Here is an 11417-nt window from a genome sequence, read left to right as displayed (position 1 = left end):
CTTTTCCTGCTGAAATAAGCAAAAATATTTGTTATTCGGAGAGGTGCATCTTTAAGCATGTGTTGCAAAATCCACAGGAAGATTACAAGGCAGGAAATCTACTCTGTAAAAACCTTCCAGGATGATTTGTTTTTAGAGAACCAAGGTGATTGCTTTCCAAGTGCTTCTTTCAAATATGAAGGAAACAAGGAGTGTGTGCTTTGGAATGAGATGTCAATGTAAATTTCAAAGATATACATTAAACCATTGCTAATTATTCTTATTCCAAACTATGCAAACTTACCAACATTTAAGTGTACTTTGAAAGTAATTGGTTCCACAAAACAAGCAAAATAAAATCACACATGGACAGCTGTTTTTAAATACTGTATTTTTCGATATAAGACGTACCTTTTTCCTCCCTAAGAGGCTGAAAATTTGGGTGTGTCTTATTCTCTGGATGTAGCTTTTTTGAAGTTTTATTTTCCCAGCCCTAACAGTGCTAACAATCTTCCCAGCTCTTCCCAGCTTGCAGGCTTTTCATTGTTACTCTCTCTGAAAGATGTTTTTTTCCAGTCCTAAATCTTTGCAGGGTTTTTTCATTGCTACTCACTCCAAATAAAAACTTTCCCAACCCTAACCAGGGGATAAAATAATGTGCTGAAGCTGACCCAACTAAGGACACTAGCCTGGTGGGCAGGTTATCCCCCCTATTTTCCTTCACAAAAACTAAGGTGCATCTTATACTTCGGTGCGTCTTATACTCTGACAAATACAGTAGCTTTTACAACCTCAGCATTGTTACGTCCTGAGCAGCTGAGAAGTTTTTATTCCAGTCCGATAAGGAAGTGGAGCAGGCAAATTCTGATTGGCTCCTTTCCAAAAGGGCTCCCTATTTAAACTCCTGCCAAAAATAGGCAGGGGCTGTTGTTTATATACTATACTGGTTTACTATAACGAGGCAGGGTTTGCTGCTCCCACTGTAGCTCCGGATTTATGGCGGGCATGCGTGCGTGTCCCGGTGAGATTTTTGCTTTTGCGCATGCGCAGGAAGCAAAATGTTGTGAGGACAAGATGTGCGCATGTGGACAAGATTTCGGCAATTATTTTGCTTCTACACAGAAACAAAAAATTGTTGAACTTTTTCTCATGCGCCTCCTTGTGAGATTTTGCTTCCTGCACATGCGCAGAAGCAAAATCTCGCCAAGGACAGGCACACCTGCCTGCTGGAGACCCAGTGCTGCGTGTGCAGCTCCAGTTTTATTACTGGTGCAATGGTGTCATTCGAGCCAGTAGTACTGATACTGAAGTCTCACTGCCAGTCTCCTGCCCCTTCAGTATCTGAACTCAACAAGTATCATGGGCATTAGCAAGGTTCAATAAATTGTCAATCCCACCCTCTCTTCCTCTCATTTCAAAAATTATCTGAATAGGTTTTATAGATATATCATTTAAACCAATGATAATTATCCTTATTGATTCCATATCCAAACTATGCAAACTTACCAACATTTAAGTGCACTTTGAAAGGAATTTGTTCCAGCAAAACAAGTAAAAATAAAATTACACATGGATAGCCATTTTTAAATAACTTCCATAACCTCAGTATCATGGATATCAGCAAGATTCAATAAACTGTCAATCTTCACCCCTTCCTCTCATTTCAAAAACTGTCTGAATAGTGCAAGAACAGCAGCATTGCAAAGTATTTGGTTTCATTCACTATTTTCTGCCTTTCCATTAAAACTGCAGAATTTCCATTTCTTAAGGTATTGCAAGAAGGCTTGTGTTGGAATAATACTATAGTAGGTAAGACTTCCTTTTCACAACTGCATCAATGTTTTGGGACAACAACTTCAAGTAATCAATGGGCATAGTGAGCTTTCCTCATCATCTGAATCATATCTCTATACATGCGCTGTGGGGCATCAAGGCCCCAGATGAAATCCAGGTGTTCCCAATCTGGGATCTCCTTGTGGTATATCAAGTTTGGGATCATAGTCATCAGCATGGCAATGTCCTTTTCGTCTGCCAGGATATCATGGCCCCCCGTCCATATGGCTGTTGGAACAAGCATTCCTTTCATTTTGTAGGGAGGTGGTGTTGGCTAAGGAAGAAGGAAAATAATGGTTAAAAAAATCAAAAGAAATTTTCATTCCAATTTCACCACTGAGCAAACTGGTTGTAGTCTGGCAACAACTGGAAATCCAATGTTCTCTAGATCTGTTCAACAAGTCATCTGAGGCAAACTAGCGTATTTTTCCATGTATAAGATGCTACTTTTTCTTTAAAATATTTACTTGAAAATGGAGGGGTGTCTTATACACTGGGGGGTGGGGGGGAGCTGAGAGGAGAAGGCGTGATCCATCCCCGTCCTCCAGGTCCACCCGGCATGCCAGATGAACCTCTACCTTATCTGCAGCTCTATCATTTCTCTCTATTGTAGTTGTTTCCTATATCACATTGCCACTCTAAGTTTCATCTCTATTGTTCCTGCATATAGGCTCATTTTTAGGCTTGCAAGCCTCCCTGTGATGCCTTTTCGCACTCCCCTGCCCCCAGAAGTACTCTGCAGGCCAAAAATGGGCCCGTTTTTGGTGAAATGGTGCTGCAGAGTGTTTCTGTGGGCTTGGGAGGGCAAAATCGTAGCATGCATAGGGCTTGGGAGCCCCAAAACTGGGCCATTGTTAGTGAAAAAGGGTTGTGCAGAGCACTGCAGAGAGTTTCTGGGGGCCTGGGAGGACAAATATCCAAAGCGCGGGGGGCAAAAACATTCTTGTTTTCCTCCTGTAAATTTAGATGTGTCTTATAGTCCCAAAATATAGTGTGTGTGTGTGTGTGTGTGTGTGTGTGATTGCGTGTTTATATATATAAAATCACGCACGCACACATGCACCCATACACATGTGTGTGTGAGAGAGGCACACACATCATCACTACCTTAGGATATGGCCATTCACAAGAACATTTTTGTATTTGCAAAACAAGAACAAAACAAAAGAAGCAGCAGCAACGTTACAGGTAGTCCTTGATTTATAACAGTTCATTTAGTGACCATTCAAAATTACAACATCATTGAAAAAAGTGACTATGACTGAATTTCACACTTAACAACCATTGCAGGCTGCTGGTCAAAATTCACAAACTTTGTAACTGACTTTGCTTCTGAAGAGCAAAGTCAACAGGGAAGCCAGATTTACTTAACAACCATGTTACTAATTTAACAACTATGGTGATTCACTTAACAACAGTGGCAAAGAATGTCATAAAATATGGCAAAATTCATTTTAAAACGGTGGCTCATTTGTGATCATAAGTCGAGAACTACCTATATACTGGTTATCTGATAATACTGTAGTCTAATGTCTCTCTCCCTTTAGAAATTCTTTTTTTTTTTTTTCAAATCTTTTTATTAATTTTCTTTAAAATGACAAACAAACTTACAAACATTTAACATACATTGTAGGGATGTATCATCCCTGCTCTTCTCAAAAGTATAATTGCAGATACAGAAAAAGGAATACACAATTGAATATCTAATTCAATGCTACTAATACAAAAAATATCTAGTAAAAAAAAAAAAATTAACTGTCATATAAAAGTTTCTAATTAATTTCAAGTCAAAAAATCTTTAGAAAAAACAAATTTCTATTCTATCTATGTAAACTAAATCTAAGATAAGAAAAGATCATCTAAAATATCTATACTTGTTACTACTCTTCTTTCTTTATTTTTTTATTCTTATCTATCCATTCATAAACATTGTTCCATGTTGCGTAAAATTTGGTTTCTTCCTGTTCATTCAAGCGTCTTGTCATCATGTCCATTTCCGCGCAGTCTAATATTTTTGCAATAACTCCCTCTTCTTTGGGGATATCTTCCCCTTTCCAATTTTGCGCGTATATAATCCTTGCCGCTGTAAAAATATGTATAATCAAGTACAAAATTTCTTTTTTATAATTTTGGTTAGTAATTCCTAGCAAACAAAACTCCGGGGTGAAATCTATTTTCTGCTTTGTAATTTCTTTTGTCATTTTTTCTATCATTTTCCAATACATTTTAGCTTTATTACATGTCCACCATTGATGATAATAGGATCCTATTTCTTTCTTACATTTCCAGCACAAAGGTGATGTCTTTGGGAACATTTTTGCTAATCTACTTGGTGGGAGATGCCATCTATAAAACATTTTTATTTGGTTCTCTTTCAAAGAAACTGATTTAGTCATTCTCCAATTGCACATCCAAACTTTCTCCCATGTATCTAAATCAATTTCTTTACCTATGTTTCTACACCAATGTATCATACTATCTTTTAATGTTAATTCAATATTCTTGTGGGTAATCAAATATTTATATATTTTTCCAATTACTCTGTTGTGGTTTTTAGTGATTAACTCACTTAACAGGTTTTTACTTTTGTTAAATATATAGAGTGTACTATCTTTCTGGTATCTGGATCTAATCTGTGCGTAATGCCACCAATCAATTTGTATCCCTTCATCTTGTAGTTTAATTCTAGATTTTAATTTCATTTGATTGTCTAACAAATCTTTATATCTTATATTTCTTGAGTCATTAATAGAATTTGGATGTATTATTGCGTCCAGGGGGGTAACCCAATCTGGAATTGTTAAAAAGTGGTTTTTCTTTATGTCTTTCCAGACATCAAATAAATATTTTCTCAGCGTGTGTCTTTTAAAGTAAGAATGGTTTTTATCTTTATCGTACCACACAAAAGCATGCCAACCAAGCATGAGGTCATGTCCTTCTAATATTGATGTTCTCATATCCTCTAAAGTTATCCAGTTTTTAATCCATGTTAAGGCGGCTGCCTGATAATATAGTTTCCAATTTGGGAGCGCAAAACCCCCCCTCTCTTTTATGTCTTCTAACATATTTATCTTAATTCTTGCCTTTTTCCCTTGCCATAGAAATTTTTTAACCACATTTGTTAAGTTTTTAAAAAAGTTAGCCCCTGGATTGATTGGGATCACTTGAAATAAAAATAATACCTTAGGTAAGATATTCATCTTAATCGTAGCAATTCTTCCCAAAAATGATATTTTTAGATTGTTCCATATTTCTAGATCCTTTTTAATTTCATTAATTAATTTTATATAATTATCATTTTTTAATGTTATTGTTTTGGCTGTTAGCCATATTCCCAAATATTTTACTTTTTTAACTATTTGCATTCCAGTAATACATTCTAAATTGCTTTCTTGTATTTTACTCATGTTTTTAGTTATAATTTTTGTTTTATTTTTATTTATTTTCAAACCTGCCACCTTGCCATATTGTTCTATTGTTTGGATTAATCTTGGTGCTGTGACTAACGGATCTTCCATTATAAAAGTCAAATCATCTGCAAAGGCCTGGACTTTGTATATCTCTTTTCTAACTGTTAAACCTTTTATCTTTGGATCTGATCTTATTTTTATTAAGAGTGCTTCTAAAGTCATAATGAAAAGAAGAGGTGATATGGGACATCCTTGCCGCACTCCTTTATTTATTTTAAACGCTTCTAATTGTTCATTGTTTAATATAATTTTTGTCGTTTGTTCTGAATAAATAGCGTCTATTAAATTAACAAATTTGGGGCCGAATCTCATTTTATTTAATTGCATCTTTATAAATGTCCAATTCACGTTATCAAAAGCTTTTTGCGCGTCTAAGAACATTAAAGATAATGTTTTATCTGAATGTTGCTCATAATACTCTAATACATTAATGATTGTCCTAAGATTATTTTTAATTTGTCTACCTGGAAGGAAACCATTTTGGTCTGAGTGAATTTTGCTGTTTATCACATTTTTCAATCTATCTGCGTATATTGCTATAAAAATTTTATAATCTACATTCAATAAAGATATTGGTCTATAGTTTTTAATTTTTTCTTTTGGTGTATCTGGTTTATGAATTAAAGTTATCAAAGATTCCGACCATGATTTAGGAATTTTACCATCTGCTCTACATTCATTAAAAATTTGGAGCATATTATTTCTTAATACTTCATTTTCTATTTTATACCACTCTGCCGGGATAGCGTCCGGTCCCGAGGCTTTGTTGTTTTTCTGCTTTTTAATAACTATAAGGAGTTCTTCCATCGTTATTGGACTCTCCATCTTTTCTTGTTGCTCTTCTGTTATTTGTGGTAACTCTGCACTCTCTAGGTATTTAAATACGGCTTCTTCTTCAATATTATCATCTTTATACAATTCTTTAAAAAAGTTTTGAACTATATTTGCTTTTCCCTCTGGGTCATATTTTATTATTCCATCTTTATCTTCTAATTTTCTAATTAATTTAGATTGTCTCTGCTTTCTCAGTTTATATGCTAACCATCTACCTGATTTATTGGCATGCTCAAAATACTGTTGCTTAGCTTTCTTTATTTTTTCCAATAGTTGATTTTGTTCTTGTAATCTAATTTTATGTTTAATTAAATTTATTTTTTTCCCCAAATCTTTATTTTTCACATTTTGTTGTGATAGAAACTCTAGTTGTTTTAATTCATTTATTAATTGTTCATATTTTCTTTTTCTTTCTTTATTATATTTTGCAGTATAGGATATTGTTAATCCTCTTATGTATGCTTTGGTTGCATCCCACAAGTTCTGAGGGGTGGTGTCTGTATTTTTATTAATTTCAAAAAATATTTTTAATTCCTTTTCCATCCATTCTTTATATTCTTTCTCTTTCAAAATATTTCTATTCATTTGCCAATTGCGATGTTTTTTAATATTTCTCATATAGACTATAACTGGATTATGATCTGCCCAAGTATTAACATCTATTTCTACGTCTTGTATGTACTCTGCTGTTGTTTTGGGAGCCCACACCATATCTATTCTAGTCCAAATTTTGTGGGGGTTTGAGTAAAAAGTATATTGCCTGCTATGAGGATGCCTTTCCCTCCATATATCATTCAATAGCAATTCTGCTTTCATTTTTTGGAAAGTTGAGGGCAGTAAATTCTTTTTTTTCTTTTTACAACTTTTCTTCACCCCCGAATGGTCTAATTGTCTATTTGTTATGGCATTAAAATCTCCAATAATTAACATATTTTCCAAATTTAATTCTAAAATTTTTTGATGTAATTTTTCATAAAATGCAATTTGGTCATCATTTGGGGCATATATAGAAACAATAGCAAGCGATTTGGGTTCAATATCTATCTGGACAATCAAAATTCTACCTTCATCATCACTATATAGTTGTTTGGAATTTATAGAACTCTCAACATACATTGCCACTCCTCTTTTCTTTTGGTCTGCTAACGCAGCATACATCTTTCCAATTTTATTATTTAACAATAAATTCCGATTACTTTTTTTTATATGCACTTCTTGGAGTATCACAATTTGAGCTTTTTGATTCTTAATTTTGGAAAACATTTGTTTTCTTTTTTTTGGTTCATTAAGTCCATTGACATTTACTGAAAAGATTTTTAAATCTCTCAATGTAGTCATTTGTTGTATTTCTTGGTTTCGCGTTGAGGTTGCTTTCTTCTGGCCCCATGGTCCTGGTCCTCCACTTGTGCGAGTGCCCCCATGGCTTCGGCCTGCATTGCTTCCAGTTCTTTTGTTATCTGTTCCATTTCGCATATTCCACTGTTTTCATAAAAGTCTCTTGCTTGGTCTAGATTCTCCAATTTATATCTCGTTGATTTCCATGTCAATGATAGACCTTGTGGAATAAGCCAGCGAAAAGTTATGTTTTCTTTGATCAGAAGTTTGGTCAAGAAATGATAGTCTCTTCTAATCTCTCGAACACGTCTTGGGATTTGTTTTAATATTTTTATTTCTTTGCCTTGGTGTTGTAGTTGTCCCGCTCTTGACCAATGCAATATATCATCTCGCATGCTTTTTCTTACAAATTTGATGTGAATCTCGCGTGGAAGATTAAAACGGCGAATATAGCTGTTAGAAATTCTGAAGACTTCATCGATTTCTCTTTTTATGTCATCTGGGTCCATCTGAAGGATTTTCCCAATAATGTCAGCCATAATGGCCTTTAAATCTTCATCTTTTTCTTCTATTACGTTTTGAAATCGAAGTCCATATGACGCACGTTGCATTTCCAGATGTGTAATTGATTCATCATACCCTCTGTAACGTGAAGCAGCTTTGTCCTCCAAGTGACCAATTCTTTTCTCCACCTTTTCCGCCTTTTCTTCCACTGCCTTCATTCGTACTTCATTATCTTGCAAGGCTTGCTTAATCTCCTTCATCTGGTCTTTCATTTCACCTGTATCAACTTTCATTTCCGCCATCTCTGCTTTAATTTCATCTCTCTGTTGTGTTGCGTCTTGTTGAGATTTTAGCATAAAATCATTTAATGTTGTTAATGTCTCTTGGATTGAAGCCAGAGATGGTTGTTTCTCCCTGTCCTTCTCCTTGGTGAACATAGTTGCAGATAAAGTCTGCTGTGCGGGAGATGGATGTGGTGAACTTTGCGGGGAAGAAATGACAGTTGTTTGCTTCTTGATTGTTTTAGTATGGGTGGAAGAACTTGACATTTTCAAATTTAAATTTAGTGGTATTTTATGTTAGCAAAATGTAAAGAGATTCTATAAATTCCAAACCCACAGTAACAGTTATACTAAATCAATAGCAATTAATTAATAGCAATAAAAGTTCTAATTCAAATAAAAGGCTAAATTTCAAATACACTTAAAATTTAAAATATATCTAATTAATGCTCAACTTATTTATTCTTATTACTCTAGTCAAAGTTTATATCAAGAAGATGTGAAAAAGAAGAGGGGGAAAAGGGGAAGAAATTAGTTTAGCACAGCTGCAAAGATAAGGAAAAAACGTCAGCAAAGTGAGAAGGAGGGTAAAAACATGTGAAGAAAGGGGACAATCAGAGTTAAAGACTATTATTCAATTAGGAGGAACAGGGGACCAAAGACCAAAAGAAAATTTAGCAATGCATAAACAGAACCAATTGTAATATAATGTAATATAGAATTAAAATTCAAAAATTGAAATTATCAAAGGGAAAATGCAAGAAAAAAAAAAAAACAATTGATTGAAGATCTAATTTGTTGTCAGAAACACCTTAATGAGTACTACAAAGGTATTCCGTTTTTTGAAGAAGGGTATAGTCTTTAGAAAATTTATAAAACTTTTTCCAAGCAAATGCAGTTTAATCTCACGAAGTTAAAATGAAGTCGGTCCGTCTCTCACAGCCCAGGAAGAAATCTCTCCGCAGTAAATCCAACGAAAATGCTGTTAATCCACAAACCGCTATTAATCCAAACGAAATCCAATGGAAATAGTCCAACAGAATAATCCAAAAAAAACGTCGATTAGATAATCCAAATTTTAAAGTTCTCAAATGTAGGAAAAGAGGTTTTTTTCCCTTTATAAATGTTTATTCAGAATTTGTAGGAAAATAGTGAGCAGTCTGGTCCTTCCGCTAGAAAAATCCCAGCCCGGACTTCATTTTTCAACTTTCGGTAACCAAATGTTTCAAAAATGTTTCAAAAGAGGAAAAAAATTTTTTTTCAACCAAATAATGTCATTTTGTGAATAATAAATCCTTTAATGTCTCATTCTAAAATCTTCTAGATCTCCTTGTTTGCAAAAATTCAACAATTCAAAACAAGTGAAAGTGGTTAGAATAAGTTCCGGCTGTTAATTCGCGCCTGGATACAATGTTGTTTTAACAACTTTCTCTTTCGCCTTTGTTTAAACTCCGATTCAATTTTCTTGTTTTTTTAAACTTCTTGTTTAGCATGGAACATAGAAAAAACTTTTACCTTAATTGTAGCTTCTTTGGCAATATTCCTTTTTCGATTAGGGTTGTTCAGTTTCTCTGCTTTTTACTCTCTTGATGTTTCTTGCTTCCCACTGGTTAGGTGGGATCGCAATGGCCGTGTCCTCTTGGGAGAGGACCGGTGCTCCCTGCACCAGAGCTGCAGGATGAACCCTCTGTCCTGGAGCCTCGGCGATGGCTCCCCGGGCAGAGGGGAATCCCCTTTTCTAGGATCGAGCCATCCGGACTCGATCCGATCGCGCTGGGGCGACCTCTGGGAGGGTTGGAGGGGTCTCGAGGCAGAGCCCTGCCAAGAGACTCCGCTGCGATCCTCAGCGAAACCGGAAGTCCCCCTCCCTTTAGAAATTCTTACCTGGTTATAATGAGCCATATTTTCTTTTCTGCTTCCCCAGTCAAATGCTCTCATTTCCCCAGACTTTATAACCTGAAAGTAAAGTTAATTTTAAAAGTGTGTATGCCTTCAAGAATATTCACTCATTCACTTGCGTGCTTGCTCATTCATTCATTCATTCATTCATTCATTCATTCATTCATTCATTCATTCATTCATTTAATTTCATTTACTGCCTTTACTGCTCTGAGACATTTATTATACCTAGGAAAACAATCAGATGTAGCAGTTTTCCTGTAACACTTGTTCACCTGCCCATTCCTTGAGAAATACACAGCTACGTACATTTTCCAAAGTCTTCCCATTCTCGCAGCATCAAGGATTTAGTGCAAATAATGACATTGAGTAATCTTAACATCCACTTCCTGCTGAGGGAATTTCCTTAGAAGTAAGACCACCAAAGTTCAACTGATCTTACTCTTAGAAGATCACGTGCAAAATTGCAACAGAGGGAAAAGCTAACATTAGAATCACGACCCATTAATGCAAGCCAATAACCTAAACACCATTGTGGCAAGCATTCACCAATCAGCCTGGGGATTTCAACCCTACCTGACTCCAGTGAAGAATATTCTGGGAAGATGTTCCAGCTGGGCAGTGTGTTGAATATACAGCAACTCGGCTCTGAAAATAACATTGAAATGATTAGATAAATCTGTAACCAAGTACATCAATTACTTCTTTTTAAAATTTCATATAAAGGGGGAAAATGCATCAAGACTTAACATTTGGCCATGGTGTCCAAGTGCAAACTGGCTAATGGGACGATGCAGGCCAACTGAACGCTGAGGACCTGAGTGTTCCATCTGCCAACTGTTCAACCAGCAGGCACGAATCTGATTATTGTTGTGAGGTAAACTATCCAACCACCAACTGTTAATTGGTCAGTTTTCCTTGTTTTACTAGCTCTTTCAGAGGAATATCTGGAAGATCACAGACTGGAGCCTGCTTGCTTTCCTTCATCGGAGCTTGTTTGCTTCGCCCATCAAAGCCTGCTTCTTTCCCCTTATAGCTTGTTTGTTTCTCCCATCGGAGCCTGCTTTTCTCCCCATCAGAATCTGTTTGTTTCCCCAATCAGAGCTTGCTGGTTTCCCTCACCAGAGCTTGTTTATCTCCCCTATCAGAGCCTATTTGTTTCTCCCATCCGAGCTTGTTTCTCCCACTTGAAGCCTGCTTTTTCCTCCTCATCGGAGCCTGCTTATTTTCCCTATCCAATCAATTAACTGATTGATTGATTGTCTCACATATTGAAGGGATT

General features: G+C 35.7%; 1 protein-coding gene across 1 annotated transcript in view; it reads right to left on the bottom strand.

The window, feature by feature from the left end:
• Positions 1-353: 353 nt before the first annotated feature.
• LOC139167639 (putative lysosomal acid lipase/cholesteryl ester hydrolase) overlaps positions 354-11417 on the bottom strand; it is a 39859-nt gene continuing 28795 nt past the window's right edge. The window contains exons 8-10 of the mRNA XM_070752320.1: positions 10712-10783; positions 10121-10192; positions 354-2086 (exon numbers count right to left, since the gene is read on the bottom strand). Coding sequence (XP_070608421.1) covers positions 1844-2086; positions 10121-10192; positions 10712-10783 — 387 coding nt within the window. The 3' untranslated portion in view covers positions 354-1843. The remainder of the gene's footprint in view (positions 2087-10120; positions 10193-10711; positions 10784-11417) is intronic.

Source organism: Erythrolamprus reginae, chromosome 5 (genome assembly GCF_031021105.1).
Source record: "Erythrolamprus reginae isolate rEryReg1 chromosome 5, rEryReg1.hap1, whole genome shotgun sequence".
In the NCBI taxonomy this organism is placed as follows: domain Eukaryota; kingdom Metazoa; phylum Chordata; class Lepidosauria; order Squamata; family Dipsadidae; genus Erythrolamprus; species Erythrolamprus reginae.
Note: the sequence above shows the minus strand (reverse complement) of the source record. Positions and strands in the feature narration are given on the sequence as shown.